The 18,863-nt window shown below is 32.6% G+C and overlaps 4 protein-coding genes across 4 annotated transcripts; 3 read left to right on the forward strand and 1 right to left on the reverse strand.

Annotated features, from left to right (window-relative positions):
* Positions 1–52: 52 nt before the first annotated feature.
* Positions 53–2,127, forward strand: LOC140808904 (uncharacterized). Its single transcript, XM_073166248.1, has 5 exons — positions 53–289; positions 923–1,021; positions 1,117–1,225; positions 1,297–1,376; positions 1,807–2,127. Exons 1-5 carry the CDS (start codon positions 105–107, stop codon positions 1,916–1,918), a joined length of 585 nt encoding a protein of 194 aa, XP_073022349.1. The 5' UTR covers positions 53–104; the 3' UTR covers positions 1,919–2,127.
* A 3,147-nt stretch (positions 2,128–5,274) lies between these two features.
* Positions 5,275–7,666, forward strand: LOC140808903 (purple acid phosphatase 17). Its single transcript, XM_073166247.1, has 7 exons — positions 5,275–5,524; positions 5,739–5,895; positions 6,152–6,259; positions 6,438–6,565; positions 6,668–6,796; positions 7,028–7,095; positions 7,188–7,666. Exons 1-7 carry the CDS (start codon positions 5,330–5,332, stop codon positions 7,399–7,401), a joined length of 999 nt encoding a protein of 332 aa, XP_073022348.1. The 5' UTR covers positions 5,275–5,329; the 3' UTR covers positions 7,402–7,666.
* A 3,919-nt stretch (positions 7,667–11,585) lies between these two features.
* LOC140809554 (type IV inositol polyphosphate 5-phosphatase 9) lies at positions 11,586–13,917 on the forward strand. Its single transcript, XM_073167217.1, has 7 exons — positions 11,586–11,922; positions 12,184–12,291; positions 12,403–12,742; positions 12,856–13,040; positions 13,266–13,374; positions 13,481–13,632; positions 13,706–13,917. The coding sequence occupies exons 1-7, from the start codon at positions 11,771–11,773 to the stop codon at positions 13,908–13,910; spliced, it is 1,251 nt and encodes a 416-aa protein (XP_073023318.1). The 5' UTR covers positions 11,586–11,770; the 3' UTR covers positions 13,911–13,917.
* A 1,506-nt stretch (positions 13,918–15,423) lies between these two features.
* On the reverse strand, positions 15,424–17,188 carry LOC140809736 (nudix hydrolase 18, mitochondrial-like). The gene is made up of 6 exons (XM_073167450.1): positions 17,133–17,188; positions 16,897–17,002; positions 16,594–16,714; positions 16,365–16,448; positions 16,117–16,245; positions 15,424–15,984 (listed from the first exon to the last, which is right to left on the reverse strand). The coding sequence occupies exons 2-6, from the start codon at positions 16,983–16,985 to the stop codon at positions 15,814–15,816; spliced, it is 594 nt and encodes a 197-aa protein (XP_073023551.1). The 5' UTR covers positions 16,986–17,002; positions 17,133–17,188; the 3' UTR covers positions 15,424–15,813.
* Between the last annotated feature and the right edge of the window lie 1,675 nt (positions 17,189–18,863).

Here is an 18,863-nt window from a genome sequence, read left to right on the forward strand (position 1 = left end):
TATTGGTCTGCGGGGAAATCTCGCACGGCGTCTCACATCCTCTCTCTCTCTCTCTCTCTCTCTCTCTCTCTCTACCCTTGTCGATCAGCTCTTAAATCAGATCAATGGCGAAAACCCTTGCTTTGCCGATCATTTTGGTTTTAACTCTACTTTCCATTTGTTTTATCTTCTCAGAATCGGCAGCGGCGGGTCCATTTATTGTTGCCCATAAGAGAGTTTCTCAGAAAAAGCTTAATCAGAACCTGGAACGTGTTTCCGTCTCCATCGATATTTACAACAGTGGATCCGAGTATGCTCTCTTTGATTTAGTGAATTTTTTTATCATCTGTGTTGTTTTTTTATGATCCTAGATTTAGGATTCGACCCACAAATTCAGTGGGTGATATTGTGAATTAAGCTTGAATTTTTATTGTTTGTAAACCCTTCAAATCCTCGGTTGCAAAAGAGGGGGAAATTTTTTGTATTGATTGCATGTAGATGAAAGCAGTAGCAGATTACATGTGGATGCGGACAATCGCTGATTGCACAGATTTAAATTTTTGTTCTTTCGAAGGCATTCATTGTATGCATTATCGAACTCTGTTGCCTGTATGATTTGTATTTGCCTTGTATCAGTGGATGTTTTGTTTTTTAATACCATCCTAATGAATTTATTTATTCAGTACTTAACGGAAACAGGAAATGGAATTTGTGCTACTTGTATAATTTTTGTTCAAATTACGATATGTTAATTGTGTAAGTTTCGTTCAGTCCTTGACCTAAATGGTTAACTTTTTATAAGCCGAATTGATTGATTGCTTGAAGTTGAGCCTCTCTTAGTTAGAAGTTTTGTTAAGTCCTTCACCTAAATGGTTAACTTTTTATAAGCTGAATTGATTGGTTGCTTGAAGTTGAAAAGTAATGTTTGCTTACTATATTGCAGCACAGCATATGATGTAACCCTCACTGATGATAGTTGGGCTCAAGAGTTCTTTGATATTGTGACTGGAAACACTTCTAAATCTTGGGAAAGACTTGATGTGTGAGCTTTTCAATTTTTTCCTAGGAATCTTTTGTGTTGTCACTCTTTCTTACCTTTATATTACTTATATGTGGATTATTTGCATTTGATTGTAGTGGCTCCCTTGTGTCACATTCATTTGAGTTGCTGTCTAGTGTGAAAACCGTTTACTATGGTGCACCTGCTTTGATCACTTATCGAATTCTTACTAAGTCTAAGCTACAGGTTTGCCTTTTTAAGTACTGAATTGCTAGAACAAGTTGAATGTAATGATACTAATATCTGGTTATTTTCAGGAAGCTTACTCAACCCCTGTTCTGCCGTTGAATATTCTTTCAGAAGTAACATCGGAGACAAAAATTGCACTTGTAAATTTGTTTCCTTATATTACTAACATAAAAGCAACTTTTGAGTTTTGATATTTGTAATACTTGTTTATTTTTGCTTCTGCATCCTTACTGAAATAATTCTTTTTTTATCTTGTATCTTCACTGTGGATGGATTGATCTCTTTATGGCTTTCAGGCAAAGGTACTAAGTCTTCCCTTGTTTGTCGAAAATCCTTTGATATTAGGGTGTTGTTTAGTGAGGTTAATATTTGGATAAAGGTCTTCACGTATATTCCTCTTATTCATGCATTGTGCTACTTCCTTTTATTTTGAACTGTGGGCTGATGATTGAATTTGAGAGTTTTGTTAACCTTTATTTCTTGTCGAAGCTCTCTTACCTTTTTAACATTACATGTGATAGTTCTGTGTTTTCCAGCACCATTTTTGTCCTCTCTTATGAATCTTTCAACTTGCAGAGGTTACTGGCAAATTATGGTTCGCATGTTTCCGTGGCTCTCATTGTTTTCCTTTTTGTGAGCCTTATGGTTACAAAGCCAAATGCCGCCAAAGGAAGCAAGAGGAAACGTTGAAACTTCGAGAGATGATGTTCTGATTTGCTTCTCAGGACAGCATCGTTCATAACAACGCGGCGTTTTAGACTTGGGATACACAATCAAGAGAATGATGATTCACATCGTTGAGGAACTTTTATTGATTTCCAAGTATAATTTAATGGCTTTATATTGTTTTTTGTGTAAGATGCTTGGGTAATTTTTTTGGATTTCTCTTTGGTCTGTTTCTTCGTGAGTGACTGGAGGAAAATACGCTTGGGAATGATCCAAACTGTTAGATGACATTTTTGACTAATCGGTAAATTAATCAAATAATTAATAAAATAATAATAATAATAAGTCTTTTAAAAATAAAGACTCTTGTTATTAGTTTTTTTTTTTCATTTGGGATTCTATGTACGTAATTCTAATACTAACATTAGGGATGGAAATGAATTAAACTGTTTGTGAGTTATTCGAATCTCGATTCGCTAAAAGCTCGTTTAATGAGGTTCGTTAAGATAAATAAACTAAACTCAAGATTTACAGTATTTGGTTCGTTAGCTCGTGAAAATGTTCGTTGATAAATTCATGAGTAATCTTTTAAATGAAAAAATAATGGTTTTGATATTTAATTTATTGATTTTTCATTTTAGTTATGAAATATATAGAAAAATCTATTAAATTTGTTTATTATAATAAATTTACAAATATTAATAAGATTGATATATTTTTCTTTAAATATATAATTTATTTTTTAATTAATTTAATGAAAAATTTAAATGTATAATTCATATTTATTAAGTTTGTTAGGCTCGATAAAGGCTTGAGTGCTCGTAAGCCATGTATATATTCGTTAGATAAAGCTCGAGATCGGCTCGATTATAAACGAACCAAGTTCAAACATTCAAGAGCTCGGCTCGACTCGGTTCGGCTCGGCTCGATTCGATTACATCCCTAACTAACATCGATCTTAAAAAAAATATCCAAAAATCAAATATATTTTACACATTGTTTCTACTTATTGAATTTTTTTTTTAAAAAAAAAAAAAGCACAAGTAGAAAACAACTATTCACCCCAAATAAGTTAAAAGGATACAAAGGAATAATTTTTTTAAAAAATAATTCAAATAAAAAATATGCCATTTAACGTAGACTCGTCTGTATGTTTGAGAACTTCTCCAATGCAGTTCTTTCATTCCAAACACTGGTCAAGGCCCCGAGAAATATTAGTCGAGACAAGTTCGAAACAAACGACTTCTCCCCCGAAAATGGGAGATCTACGGTGAGTGCCTGCCTCGCTGTACTCCCTGTATTCCTAAAATTAGCAGGAAATGTCAATCTTTGCTGTTGCAAAGCTCAGGAATTCACAAAGGATCAATTTAAAGATGATTTCCATGTACTTGTTTGGCATGCATGCTCTAGTTCGAATGACTTAAATGTGTTAATTATGTCTCTTGAATTCGTGGATATGAATTGTTCATCCCCTGATGTGATTGAAACACACACGTAATATATGAAACACACACAAAAAAATTGAATTGATTTTTTATGAAAATAAAATTGCTTGATGACCGGCATAGGTCTTATAAGTTTGCAAACCGCATAATTCTGATCGCGAAGAACTACTACAAATGGGAGACAACACAATAAGCCTTATATATAAGCTTGAAAACAGTGTACAACATAGAAATACAAGAAAAACCACACAAAACTAGAAGACGTGCTTGCGACACCTGGCATGCCGAGCAAATGACAAATTGCTCAGATGACTGATCCATGGCAAACCTATGACATCGGGGGGGTACTGGGATATAGATTATGGTTGGTGAAACGTTCCTTTTTCGGAAAACTTATTACCTATGAATTTTTTCTTTTTTTTTTTTTGGGCAGATAGGCGATAGAGAATGATTTAATTAAGGACGATTCCACATATGTGGGATCAACTTGTGAACAGACGGAGTAGGCTTAATAGCAGGAGAATGAGTGTTTATTGTTTTCCTGATGCTTTCCGGGCAGCAATCCACGATGTTGGCTCGACAACATGGCATCCATGGAGGTTGAATTTGTCCATCTGTGGTTGTCACGATCGAGACAAGAATAAGGATAACACACACACTGATCTTAGGTGCCATGAAAGTTTGTCGACTTTTTGATGGTTGTGTTCTTGAGATTGGGCTATACATGCACGTTCTCGCGTTATATATAAACAAGAGACAAGCTAGAGATCATCGACTAATCTTCCTTGGACATAGAGATTTATCTTATATTACTGTATCATAGTACTCGTTATTACAATGTTTGAGACGGACATATATAGAGAGAGGCCGGTTCTGTTGAATTTAATCCACACGAGAGATCAAATTCTTACTTCAAATCTTTTGATAAAAAACTTTATTTGAAATGCAAATAAATGAACTTTCAAACGTTTTGATCACTTTAAATATTTTTTTAAAATCCAAAATTATTCATCAGAATTAAGGCAACCTTAAACCCAATAAGCTACCGCATCGTCCCAAATATAATATTTGGAATATTTTCACGCATATTAAAAATTTAAACAATTCTTACATGAAGAGCACACAAAGAAGCAAAGAATCACAGAGGCAGGCGGCAAATTTGTCGATTGTGTAGAAAAAGGAAACCAAACGTGAAAATCTAGGAGCCTTCCCTCGATTTCTTCATTGCTATATTACGAGAGATGGACTTTTGCAGGTTATTAACAATTTTACAATTTTCTCAGTCAAATTTAGTAATAAATTGACCCATTTCAGTTTCATGTCATCTATCGATCTCATCTGATCCCCTACCTTGATCAACAATGAATTGTAAACTCTATCAGCAATTAAAAAAATTCGAACCTAACCGTTGATCTAATGACTCAAATTCTTTCAAATACGAGAGAATCACACACATATTATAACACTCGAATGATCGTTTAAGTTTTTTTTTGTTTAAAGTTATCATTTAAGTGACAAGCAGGAAGTATTTTAGAAGATAGGGCGAATATGCTGTGAGATTCTTCTCTGGCCTTGTGTTTCTTCGCTCCATTCGAGGTCCGCTAGTATATTCGTTTCGCATTATTCCCCAATCCCATATATATTTACTGTTATTCCTAGTTTTAAACCAAACTTTACGTTTCGACCGTACGTTCGACTAATTTTTTGAAAATATAATATAACCGGATAATGAAATATGTACGATAAATGAGCATCATATCAAAACTGATTACTGATGTTATTTAAATATGTTAGTTGTTTACCTATGATCTAAATCTGCCCGCACTTCTCTGTCCTCGGTTTTAAATTACTATTTTTAAAGCGAGAGCAAATCCATCTCAATATAAATACACTACTTACAAAAATAGACACTCATCTTTTTTTTAAAAAAAAAAAAAGAAGAAAAAATAAAATTTTCTCATTTTTGATTATTTAATCACAAAAGAGAGCCATGGCAAGTTTGGAAAACAAAACCATGGTTCTGTCTCTGTTGGTGGCTTTGTTAGGTCTGTTTTCATACAACATTTCAGCGGAGTTGCCGAGATTTGAACACAACGTTAGTAGAGGCGACGGTGCTCTCAGGTTCTTGGTCGTCGGAGATTGGGGAAGAAATGGCCATTTCAACCAATCTGAAGTCGCTTTTCAGGTCTCCGTTCGGTTTAATTTCTTTCATTTTATCTTTTTACGTATCATCGGAATGTAGTTTCTTTTTCACGTACGTGTTTAACAAAATTTATACAAGTTTTTAATGTTACGTACACTTAAAATATGATTTTATTTTTTATAAAAATAAAAAATAAAAGTTCTTTTGGTTGGGGTGGAACATATTTATTTACGTGATTGATTCGATAATTCTGCAGATGGGGAGAATTGGAGAAGAATTAGACATTGATTTTGTGATATCAACTGGTGACAATTTCTACGATAATGGGCTAAAAGGGGAAGATGATCCCAATTTTGTACAGTCTTTCACGAATGTTTATACAGCAACGAGCCTCCAAAAACAGTGGTTTAGTGGTAAATACTTGTTTGTTCTCGGGAATAAAACAATAGTGGGTCTCATGTGAGACCGTCTCACGAATCATAATCTGTGAGATGGGTCAACCCTACTCATATTCACACTAAAAAGTAATACTTTTTTCATGGGATGACCCAAATAAGAGATCCGTCTCACAAATATAACCCGTGAGACCATCTCACACAAGTTTTTGTCATAAAACAAAGCTTGTTTATTTGTTATTTTAAAGTTAACTTAATTACTATGCCATTGCAGTCTTGGGAAACCATGATTATAGAGGTGATGCATTGGCGCAGTTGAGCCCTGTTCTTAGGAAAATAGATAGAAGATGGCTTTGCTTGCGGTCTTTCATAGTAAACACAGGTGAATTTTTGTGTTTTGTATTTATATATAAACTATCTTTTTTCGTGATACGGGTCAACCCAATCCATAATTAAAATGAAAAGTAAATTTTTCATGAATCAGATCGGGTTATAGATGTGTCTTGACAAAATTCAATATCCGTGTGTATTAACTGTGTTTTTGCTTGTTTTTGGAGTAGAAATTGCTGAGCTGTTCTTTGTGGATACGACTCCTTTTGTGAGAGATTATTTTGTAAATCCAGAAGATCATATATATGATTGGCGCAATGTGATCCCCACAACGAGATACACTTCCAGTTTGTTGAAAGTGAGTTTCACGAATATACGACTCGTGAGATTATCTAACACAAGTTTTTGCCTATGCAATTAATAATTTTTATAATACGGCGTCGGATTCATGTTTCGATAGGATCTCGAATCAGCATTGAAGAAATCAAGGGCAAAATGGAAAATCGTAGTTGGCCACCACGCCATTAGAAGTGTTGGTCATCACGGTGACACTCGTGAGCTTGTGCGATCTCTTCTCCCTATTCTTCGGGTAAGCTACATGAAAATTATTTAAATACTTTAAAATCTAACACATTTTTTCCCCGAAATAATGTTAATTAACATAGAGATGACACATGCAACATGGCTAGAACCGATATTTGCTAACATAAATGATCGAAATCGTCGTGTGACAGACATAAAGGAATAAAATGGCATATTTCTCAATTTAAATATAAATGATCTATTCAAACTCATCAATTCATTACATATGAAACTCTAGGCAAACAATGTAGATTTCTACATGAATGGGCACGATCATTGTCTTGAGCAGCTAAGCGACATTAAAAGGTACACTGCTTGGATCATACGATATTTTTTATTTATTTATTTCTAAATATTCACGAAAAAAATACTAACGAGACATAAAAATAATCACGTAGTCCGATTCAATTTGTAACGAGTGGAGCGGGATCCAAGGCATGGAGAGGAGACGTTAAAGATTTGAATGGGAATGACCTAAAATTCTTCTACGATGGGCAAGGATTCGCGTCGGTTCGATTGACACAAAGCGAAGCAGAGATTCGATTTTACGATGTTCTTGGTAGAGTCATACATAGTTGGAATATGTCCAAGATGCTTCATGCCGATATTTGAAATCAACCTATCTAGGCTTAGTTTTATAGGTTTTAAGTGTACCATAGGATTTTGTCGTGGATTTGGCCACTTCAAATTCTCTTCCACATATAAATTTAGGTACGTGTATTCTTCTGTGTAAATATATTTATCCTAGTTTTAGTTGGTTTTAGGATATTTAGAAACTCGATTCGAGTTGTACGGCATGAAATTGTAAGGATAAAAATTAGGAAATTGTTGGATATTTGTGGTTGGTTAATGCAGCATGTGACCATAATTATATTATCCGGTTTATTTCCGAATGTAATGTTGGGAAAGAAGGCAGACAAAATATGACTTAAATACTTATTTCTTTATATATGTTTTCCAAGAAAAGTTTGTCACAATTGAGTTTTGGACCTGATATCTCGTCCCAAATATGAACTATAAGTCGTCGTCGATCCGACTACGATTTTTCATCATTTAAGAGAATTGTTCCTTCGTGCAATGTCTGCATGGACTCGGGTCTTAGACCCAGTTGAGAATGTCAAAATCAAGCATAATTTAATTTTAATAGGTTCAGATTTTAAATCACATGTACAATTCAAATTACACTTACATTAAGATCAGCACACATTTTTGCATGGGCCGAAGGGCACCTCAGCTTCCCCAATGCCATTGATCCATTCACATTAGTTTCAAGATTACAAAATTTTATATATATATATAATAGATATATATATATATATATATATATATATATATATATATATATATAAATCACTGTAGTTATTTAAAATCTATATTAAAAAATAATTTAAAAAATAGCATATTCTTATATCTATTATATATTATAATATCTATATATATAAATAATCACTTAGTTTCTATTTAAAATAAAAAAAAATAGCAATTTCTTACAAACTATAACGTAATAAAAGCCATTTAAGAAGTTCCAAAACGCATTATATTTAAATTGAAAATTGACTAAGTAATAGAGAGCCATTTGGCAAGACTATCCAATAAAATTTTAAATTGAATATTTTTTTTATTATATATATACACTTGCATTGATTAATGCTTTGTCTTTATCGCAGGCCTACACTACGTAATATATTACGTAAGAATCACTATCGTATCACGAGTATAAGCATCAATGCAACATAGATTTTATTTTTGAAATATAGTTCCAAATATATTTAAAAAGAGTTTGTCCCCAATTATATCAAGACAAAAATTTATGTGAGAACATTTCGTATTTTGTGAGACGAATATCTTATTTGGATCATCATGAAAAATTATTATTTCATTGTTAAGAATATTATTTTTTATTGTGAATATTGTTATGATTGACCCGTCTCACGGATAAAGATTCGTGAAACCGTCTCACAAAAGACTTACTCTTATATCAAATGTTTTTTTTATTTGAAAATATTAAAATAAAAGCAAACATAGAGAGTTCCCTGTGTAGAATTTGAGATCTATCGATTGCATTGAAAATATATTTGGGAAAAAGTCATTGCTATCATACGTGAGTCACGAATGAGAAAGACAGACTGATACAGTCGTATAAAATATGCAACAAATGTCGAAATTTTCACCAGTTAAACAGTGACATTAAAAAATATCATGGGAAAATATTTTATTATATATATATATAATATTATAAACTATATAATATATGATGCTGAATTTGTTAGTTAGTTTTGACTTCAAAATATTGACACCAGAAAGTTGAGGAATGATGTATCATTTCCGAAAAGAAATATATTGATTCTTTTTTGTTGGATTATATGTATAATATTATTTCTCTGTCTTTTTATTCTTGTTTAATTTATAAGAGAATTTTTTACAAAAAATTAGAAAATATTTAAGATATATATTGGCGTGTTATAGAATACATACCATGTCGAGGAGAACGAATTTCGACAAAAATCAAATTTTTACAAACTCCTTTATCATTCAAGAACATGATGAGTATGTTGTTAAATTCAACTTCCTTTGAAAATTTATAAACATTTTAATTAATACAAATGAAATGCTTTATGATGATATATAGAGGTTACCAAAGAAAACTCATTTTGAAGATAGGAGAGCTAAAATTAAAAAGAAAAAAACAATTTTTTTATGTGTATAATATGTTTAAAAAATGTGATTTTTAGCAGTTTGTCATTGTCTGTACTCTGTAGGTCTCTATATTTCTATCAATTATGAATATGTGAAAAGATTTTTAATTAGCATCCGATATTAAACAAGAACCGAAAACAACATGAAAGATGTACTATAATACTAATAGTCAAACCCAACTGGATTATATATAATTCCCTAATTTATTTTGAACTTCTGTAGTTATAATCAAATTTCATATATAAAAACTTATCTGAGACGGTCTCACGAGTCGTATTTTTTAAGACATATATCTTATTTCGGTCATCCATGAAAAAATGTTATTTTTTATGCTAATAATATTATTTTTTATTGAGAATATCAGTAGAGTTGACCCGTCTCACAGATAAAGTTTCGTGAGATCGTCTCACAAGAAACCAACTCAATTTATAATATAAAATTTACCTAAAACGCGCATTGTTTTCCGTAGTCAATGTGCTATATTCTGTCATCTTATTGCGGAAATTTGAGATACGTTCTTCCAAACATTGAGCCTGCTTGATGATTGTCCTAAATTCCAATTTCTATATTACCAAATAATAATGAGACTTTATTTTTTTAAATAACTTTCTTAATATTTGTCAGAAAACAAACAAACCAATATATTGATTTTGGAACGAATGAAGTAAAAATTTGGAGCATGTCCTCCTTGTTTCAAGGATGTTTTTCAAATTTTGTCATGCATGTTCTGCTTCCGACTTTTCATGTTTCAGATATTGGAAGAATTTCGTAAAAAAAAATGGACAAAATGTAAATAAGTTTATTTAGAGAAACATATGTATCTTTTCAAGTATCCAATTTTTAAAGTTTGTTCTTAAAGATAAAACACCATGTTAATTAATTATCATGAGTTATAAAAAAAAATTAAAAATACAATCTAAACCATGCTTAATTCTCTATTAAAGATTGAAGAAGATATATTTTCAAAATCAATAGAACTTAAGAAATTGGGTCCTTTTACTTTCTATTTACGCGAAAACCAGGAGTATTTCATTTGCTACGTAATTATTTTCCGTGATTAGACGATCGAACCATGATTTGGATTGAATAGTAATCATACTTGTTGATGAAGTTGAACAACTTAATTGTTTAATCAACTTGTTAAATTACCTGTGTCAATGTCTGATTATGTAGGCAGTTCATATAATTAACTTAATTGCATAAGCATTCTAGTTGTTTCTTGCCTCAAATGATTTCCGTCCAGCAAATCAAACACTAGATTCAGTTCCTATCACTTACATAATCACTTGCAGCATGTAAATAGTCGGCTTTCATCATTTTCTGCTACCCAAAACCTTTTTTTTTTACAGACAAAAACATATATTTTTCTTATATTATGACAAAGTTCTAATTATTATCTATTTTTTGTTTTTGTTTTTGTTTTTGAACATTAAGCATAATGATAATAATAAATTTCTTTCTGATAAAAGAGATATTTAATAATTTTATATTCATCCAATGTTTGTCATCTTTTTGGGACACAACCCGCTTATGACCAACTATATACCAAAGGGAAACATGACCAAGTATAGAGGAAAATGATAGAAGAGTTTATTGCAGGTAACATGCATTCGGGATCTACCAAAAAATTCAATCTCCTCTTCATTCTCTTCCTTCAAAATATATTTTCTCATCTTCTTATTCTCTCAGTACGATAAATACTTATAATTTTATAAACGGTCGTATACCATTAAAAAAAAAGCTAATAATATATATGATACACCAAACCCAACAACTACCTTATATATCATGGTACCAATCATAATTTACAAAAGAAAATCAAATATACATCACATTGGTTGTCCTTTGTTGTTTCAAGAAATAACAAAATGTGGTCCTGTTTCCAAGTGGAGGACAACAATTTCACACTCTTCTAAGCCTAGAAAGATAAACATTCATTTGATTTTTCTGCAACTTGATGTTTTCTGCTATTTCCACCCTCTTCCGACATGTCAAATCAAAGCTTATTTGTTCAATGATTTTCATATCATTGTCCTAAAATTTAGTCAGGTCCTGCCAACATCACTCTGTTTTATTACCTCTAAATATATCCATCATTTTCAGTATCCAGCTTTAAAAAAAACCTCACCACAGTAGCATCTAAAACCTTGCAAATAGGAGTGGGTCAGTGAACCTGGTCTCCCTCTTTCAATTTCACACAGCAAATTTTTTTTCCTGAATGTTAGTACAGCTAAGTGGCTGCAGTTATTCTCCTTATGTTAATCTCAAGATCATGTAGCCAAGGATGGATACTAGTAAAATCTTTAGAAAGAGAATGACCGGCAGAAAATTTGTTGTGCACACCGAGGATTTGACGAAACCGACAGGAAATATGCAAAGTACAAATCAAGAATCTCTCGGTTTCAAAAACTATTCCATTGCTGGAGAAACATTCATGTGCGAACTGTAACAAACTTCTTCTCCCGTGCTATAAGTTGTAGAGTAACTCATCATCTTGAAATTTAAAAGCCTCTCGTTTTCGTTATTTATTTATTGTGCTTGTACTATTCCATTATTTCAGGGAATCTTTAATAAAGTAGTTAGTGTTAACTTTTGTCAACTGTGGATATCAACTTTTGCCCACTAAGAATCCTTGTAAGCACATTTGAAACTGATGTTATATGTTTCTTTTCTTTTTGTCTTTTTGCCCTTCAAAAGGCTGTTTGTCAGCTCCTGGAATGCAGGAGGTATCACACCATCAGATAATTTGGAACTTGAAGAGTTGCTCGACACCGAACACTGCAGGGCAGATATATATGTTTTGGGGTAATCTTGTACTTTTATGAGATTGTGTTGTGTGTGCAAAACCTGTATAGAGAAATTTGAATAGAACTGGTTTAATTCACATCTTGTGACAAGACATGCAACTGTTGGCAGGTTCCAAGAAATTGTTCCACTCAAAGCCGGAAATGTTTTAGGGATAGATAATACCAATATTTGCTCGAAATGGAATGCTCTTATAGAACAAGCGCTCAACAAAAGAATGGCAGCCAAAGGCGCAATTGATGAGCCAGAAGTTGGAGAGATTCAAAGAGTTTATCCAGTGAAGACACCCAATTCCAACAATTCAACTGCTCCAGATTTTCAATGCTTAATAAGTAAACAAATGGTAGGAATATATATCACCGTGTGGGTAAGAACAGAGCTACATGGTTACATCAGGCATCCGAGTGTCTCATGTGTAGGCTGTGGTATCTTCGGCTACCTGGGAAACAAGGTATTAAATATCAATCCTTAACATAGAATACAACATTAGTTTTAAAACTGTCATGTGCGGTCACAAGAAATGAAAAGAAAAGAAATTAACAGATTCTGTATTTCAATAAACAGGGTTCTGTCTCGGTCAGATTCTTCTTGCATGAAAAAAGCTTTTGCTTTGTCTGCAGTCATTTAGCTTCAGGAGGAAAAGAAGGCGATGAGAGACAAAGAAATATAGATGCAACAAGCATATTGTCGCGCACTTTATTTCCTGCCGAATCCCTTCACCATCTACCTAGAAAAATACTAGAGCATGAGTATGTTTTCCTATTGATATAATATCAACGAGACCATACATGAATTCTGTTTCAACCTTGATATGTTGTATATTATTGTTTGAATTCATAACAATTCTTTGCAATCTTTATGTTTTTGTTGGATCGTTAAGCAGAGACCTTTCACTTTATTTTATCACTTCTTATCAATTCAGCCTCCTGAAATACATCATAACCATAGCCAGTTTGGTTCTGAATCTCGTACAGTGGTGTGGTTTGGCTTGGTGACTTGAACTACAGGATACACCTGCCAGATGCTGCAATAAGATCACTGGTTGAGCGTAAAGAATGGAGTACCTTATTAGAAAATGATCAGGTAACGAAACATGGTAGGACATTTTTTAAATGATGTATAAGCAAACATCACATCCAATTGGCATATGAACTTTGTCCTAACTTCAATTTGCAATCTGAAAATAAAGCTGAAAGCTGAGCTTGCAGAAGGCCATGTCTTTGAGGGTTGGCACGAGGAAGAAATTGAGTTTGCACCAACCTATAAATATAATCAAAACTCAGATGACTATTATGTATCCAATCACAAATTAAAAGCGAAGGAGAAACGTGCTCCTGCATGGTAAGTTGCCAATAATTCCATGTTTTGTTATATAATCCGTACCGTTAATTTGACAAAGAAGAAAGTTTTATAGGTGTGATCGAATAATTTGGTTTGGAAAGGGATTGAAGCAAATCCAGTACACAAGAGGTGAATCTAGATTATCTGATCATAGACCTGTTCGAGCAATTTTTATGGTAGGTAATGAGGTTAGTGGAACCAAGAAAGAGCCAGGCAGCCCTATGTCTAACAGATTTGTTGATGTATCCAACCATTTCAACAAAAGCATTAATGATTGATTCACTTAAACCATCTACACTTTCGATTTTAAATTAACTTGTATCGCCGAAAATGACTCCCTCACCGCCCACTCACCGAAAAGGAAATAGAAGCTCAATGGGAAAAATAAAAAAAGAAAGAAAGAAAGATTGAGAGAATGTGGAATCTCAAACAAAGAAAATAACAAAATGTCATAACTCTAATACTCTGCTTACATTTTTCAAGACAAAGTGATTTTTACTCAGTTTCGAGTAGGGCTTTGTCAAGACTGAACCTCCGGAAGCATGCATGAGATATTGACTTTCAGAGGGGGCAATAGATGACAGAAGGAGCATCCTACAGTCTGTGTAGCAAAATAATTTCAAGAAGTGTCCTAAAAGCACAAACTGTTGTTATTTTGCTGCTGTTAGAAGGATCCTCTGAGTACAAAAACAAGAAATAACAAACATTAAACCATCAGCAATAACTAAACCTGTCTTCCAATTTTTCCACACCATTCTCCAGGGAAAAACCATAAAGGCAAGTGTGACGCTTGAAATTTTCAATCCATGAACCGATGAATCAGCAAAGGTCCAGCATTTGTACAACAGGATTAAAGTAAGCCCTGAAAAATGCCCAATCCAAACACGCGGGATCAGTTCAGCATGCAAACTTGATGATAATTTCCAAACAAAATACAAGCAATGGGTCACTCAAATTATCCATGATATTCCATTGAAGAAGCTTTGATCATATTTTATCTCTGATTTGAAAATTTAAATCGTATTGTTGCTTTCATTTTTTATTACATAAATTATATATTATTTCAATGTAATAAAAATTTGATTTTTACACGAAAAGATAAATTTTGTACGATCATTATGATCTATATATACATCGTGTTTTGAATTATTTTCAAATTGCAAAAACCTTCTTCTTGACCAATGTTATACACTTTTAACATCACAAACTAACATACATGTTAAATTATTTTTATATCTATACAATTAATCAAGTAAAATATTTTAGATATACTTATTTTTTATTCAAAAATATTTAAAATCAAAACTTCTTTTCAAAATTAATCATTTCAAATGTTATTTTCGGTTACGATAATTTTTTTTCCTGAAATTTGTAAGTTTATGTTTGGATGGAAGGATTTAAATTGACCAGAGAATTCACTCGATATAGTTGGGCAAACATAAAGTATTTCAAAATTTTTTAGTCAATTATATACAATGAATTTGAAATCAAATTCGCTCAAAATCATTTAATATTCCATAAGTTTGCATTTGAATTGATGGATTTGAAGTTAAAGATTTCAAATCCATAATAATAAATCAATTGGTTTTTGGACATATCCACTTAATAATGATTTCAAATCTCAAAGAATTATTTTTTGAGTTTTTATAACTCATAACAATACGAAGTCATTTTAAATTCTATGATCAAATACTCACTCAAATCCATATTTCACGACTCAGACGCAACCTAATATTCTTTCTACAATGCCTAGTACAAATATAAAAAATGGTTAAAGAAAAAAGATTAAACTTCAAACAAAATGAAATGACTTGATATAAAATGTAAATTTGTATGCACGCAATGCAAGTTTTCTCTCATTTCTGGACATAGAAGTAAACCTAATACATTTGTAACTAGCAAGTAGCCCAGACCACTGTTGGTTTTTCCACATTTAGGTCTTAAATTTGGGCCAAACAAAAGAATAATAATTTAGTTTTTCTTTTCTTTTTTCTCAAAGCCATGACTAAAAGATCAATGAATAAAAGAATGGAGTACACACTTTTGTATAGGTGTTCTCTACCCTCTACCCTAAGAACACATTTTCAATCTTCAAGAGAATTCGATCCCTGTGTGGTTTTCTTGAAAGCAATGAATTCCCAAACAAGAGTCGTCGATCCCCGAATGGCTCCGATCGGCGTTTCATTCGGCACTCTGAGCTTCAATGCCCAGTCTTAATTCCTTGGTGATGTAGAACTCTAATCTACAGAAGGTGAAGGGTTCCTCCTCCCTTCTGAACCGATGAACGAAGACCTCCAAAGCTTCCCTCATCCATGAATGTGCACATACTTCTCTTGCTTCGTTTATTGTCATCTGTGGAATGAAATCCATACGACAAACTTCAAGACTCGGTTTTGCATCATGGCATTCCATGTGAAACAATTCTGAAACATTATGCATAGACTCGTAGAGAAAGCATGAAAAAACAGAAACTTTTAGACGTACCCAAGTTCGTTGGCGGACGTTCTTCTCAGGCCAGTCATTTAACTCCTCGGTCACCAACAAGGGGAACATCGATCCCTGGTGATACTTGTCTTGGCTTTTGCTCTTGAAAACCCATTCACCTAATTTATCCTGCAGGCGAATGTGAACCAAATAAGTTCGAGGCAACCGGACATGAATATTTAGCGACGACGTAATCCATTGGTTGGAAAACATTATGCTTTGATTCAACATGAACATGGAATCCTAACCTCCAGCAAGCCGATCACACCGGCTTCCTCGATGGTCTCCCGGGATGCGGCCAATTCGATATCCTCATCAAGTTCCCAACCACCCTAATGATTTCATAGCAAACTATCATGTCAAACAAATAAAAACAAGAAACATCGGATTTTTTGTTCCTATATCTTCTGTCATAAAATTCGACAAGGACATATCATGATTCTTTTCAAAGCTACAAGATTCTTCTATTTATGTTACCTTAGGGAACATCATTTTTGGGCTCTTTTGAGAGCTGATCAAAAGGATCTCCAAGTCTTCGATTGCGGTCCCCTCGACAGGGGTTGACTTGTTGGTTTTCCTCTTCCTGTATGGAATACATCTGCAAATTTTGAATATGGGATGAAGTGTTAGACACCAAATAGGTTATATTCATTCATTCAATAAACAAACATCAGAGAAAACAACCCGGATGAGATATAACAAAACCGAATCGAGAATCAATCCAAATGCAAAGATTTCCTCATCACATTTCAACAAAATCAAGATTCAGAAAATACATACCCCACAACCTGGCGAAATCCCTGATCGTAGCGCTGCAAATGCCGCCCCGTTCGAGGAGGCGAAGACGCAATCGCATTCATTTGCATCATCTTATAACCTACGGTTCCTGAATTATCACAAGAAAATAAAAGATATCAATGAGAGAGAGTGCGTTTATTTATAGAAGAAAGCTAAGCCATTTCCGTTGAAATATCCCCAGAAAAATCGGAGCCGCGATCGACTGTGTATTAAATTACCGTGAAATAATTCTATAAATAATCTCTCGATAACATGATGGATCGAGTAGCGAGCTGATCTTCAAATTCTATGAATATTTCACTTACTTATACATGCAAGAACTTAATTTACAATAGTGGCGCTTGGGACCGACATCTGAAAAAGTCAAAATGGAATAACAATAATAAATAAACAAAAGTCTGGCTAGTCAAATCGATTTCACAATCGAAGACAATGTAATTATAGTTCACTCTACTCACAGATAAAAATCCATAAAAATTTATGTCATATTATATTTATAAACAAATATATATATATATATATATATATATATATATATTTAAATTTTTTATATATATTGTGTGGGTATAATTAATTTTAAACTATAAAATCTTGGACAAGCGTTGTCGATAATTATATTTTAATCAACATCGACAATTCGGCGCTTCATGTTCTTCTTAAGTTGACTATTCTCAGTCTTAACGTTTTTTAAAAACGTGGATAAATAGAATATCCTTAATTACTCATATCAGACGATTTTATTTTTGCTTATAAAAAAAAAGGTAGGATCCTATTATTTTTATTTTATTTTTTAGTATAAAGAAACAATTTTCATGCTTTTCACTGAGAAAATCATACATATATTTTCGTGTTTACTTCATAAATTTATGATAACTGATACTTTTAGGGTGTGTTTGGTTGAGTGGATTAAATAAGGATAGATTAATAGTCAAATATTTATCGTTAAAATTTTAAGTTGTTTTAATAATCATTTTGATCCGGTTTAAAATGTAATTTTATGGATAACTATTTGATTAATAAAATTGGATCTTAAACCGGATCAAAATGATTATTAAAACATCTTAAAATTTAACGATAAATATTTAACTATTAATCTATCCTTATTTAATCCACTCAACCAAACACACCATTATTATATCTGACATGGATCAATGTGAAGCATGCAGATATATGCAAAGTCGAGTCAACTACTCAACGTGTGACAATTTCCAGCATTTAACATGTGATTTTGACTGGGTCATATTAGTGTCAGCTAATCAACTTTGTTGCAATTTTCAAAACAAAATTTCAAAAAATATAATGATGGTAGCATACTTTTAAATTTTATATAATTTGTAATTAAGTTGCATTTGGATTTGACAATTTATTTTTATCGTTAAATAACTTGATTAAACAAATAAAACTTAAATTCGTCTCTTACTTATTTGTAAGTAATTACAATAGATTCAAATTACTCAAATATTCTAAGGATCTGCAACCTACCAAATGGTGGGTTGCGGTCTTGTTGTCATTAGTTCTCTCTCGCTCTACTTTCAAAATAAAAATTATTTTATTGTATAAATAATTTTAAAAATAACGAATTTCTCCCACGTGTAATTTACTAGTTTAGAATAAATGTCCATCCACACGTCCGACTCGTCTTCAAAATTTTCAGGCTAACATGATGTTTGGTTAAACTTCGGATTTAGCTTCAGTTGTAAAATTCGAGTTTTGAAGTAGTTTGACTTTGTGCTTCCTACGCATATTTTAAATTAAATGGCATTATTGGGAAATTGTCAAAAACTCCCTATTTCCATTCTCAACCTCCTCTTTACTCCCTACCCCATTAAAACTTTGTTTCAACTCCCCATATCCCTCAAATTTCCAAGTTTGCCCTTATTTATTTATTTTAAATAATTGATTTCTTTTTTGTAGTAAAAGGCCCATCATGCTTCCGTAAAATAAATTGA

The sequence above is a fragment of the Primulina eburnea genome, chromosome 13, assembly GCF_022965805.1.
Source record: "Primulina eburnea isolate SZY01 chromosome 13, ASM2296580v1, whole genome shotgun sequence".
Lineage (NCBI taxonomy): Eukaryota > Viridiplantae > Streptophyta > Magnoliopsida > Lamiales > Gesneriaceae > Primulina > Primulina eburnea.

Coding starts and splice junctions, on each gene's coding strand:
- LOC140808904 (XM_073166248.1), top strand. CDS start 105: ATGGCGAAAACCCTTGCTTTGCCGATCATTTTGGTTTTAACTCTACTT. Junction 1,226..1,296: donor TTACTAAGTCTAAGCTACAG/GTTTGCCTTTTT, acceptor GGTTATTTTCAG/GAAGCTTACTCAACCCCTGT. Junction 1,377..1,806: donor AAAATTGCACTTGTAAATTT/GTTTCCTTATAT, acceptor CAACTTGCAGAG/GTTACTGGCAAATTATGGTT.
- LOC140808903 (XM_073166247.1), top strand. CDS start 5,330: ATGGCAAGTTTGGAAAACAAAACCATGGTTCTGTCTCTGTTGGTGGCT. Junction 6,260..6,437: donor GTCTTTCATAGTAAACACAG/GTGAATTTTTGT, acceptor TTTTTGGAGTAG/AAATTGCTGAGCTGTTCTTT. Junction 7,096..7,187: donor CAGCTAAGCGACATTAAAAG/GTACACTGCTTG, acceptor ATAATCACGTAG/TCCGATTCAATTTGTAACGA.
- LOC140809554 (XM_073167217.1), top strand. CDS start 11,771: ATGGATACTAGTAAAATCTTTAGAAAGAGAATGACCGGCAGAAAATTT. Junction 11,923..12,183: donor ATTGCTGGAGAAACATTCAT/GTGCGAACTGTA, acceptor GCCCTTCAAAAG/GCTGTTTGTCAGCTCCTGGA. Junction 12,743..12,855: donor TCGGCTACCTGGGAAACAAG/GTATTAAATATC, acceptor TTCAATAAACAG/GGTTCTGTCTCGGTCAGATT.
- LOC140809736 (XM_073167450.1), bottom strand. CDS start 16,985: ATGATGCAAATGAATGCGATTGCGTCTTCGCCTCCTCGAACGGGGCGG. Junction 16,449..16,593: donor CAAAAATGATGTTCCCTAAG/GTAACATAAATA, acceptor TGAAATCATTAG/GGTGGTTGGGAACTTGATGA. Junction 15,985..16,116: donor ACGTCCGCCAACGAACTTGG/GTACGTCTAAAA, acceptor TTCATTCCACAG/ATGACAATAAACGAAGCAAG.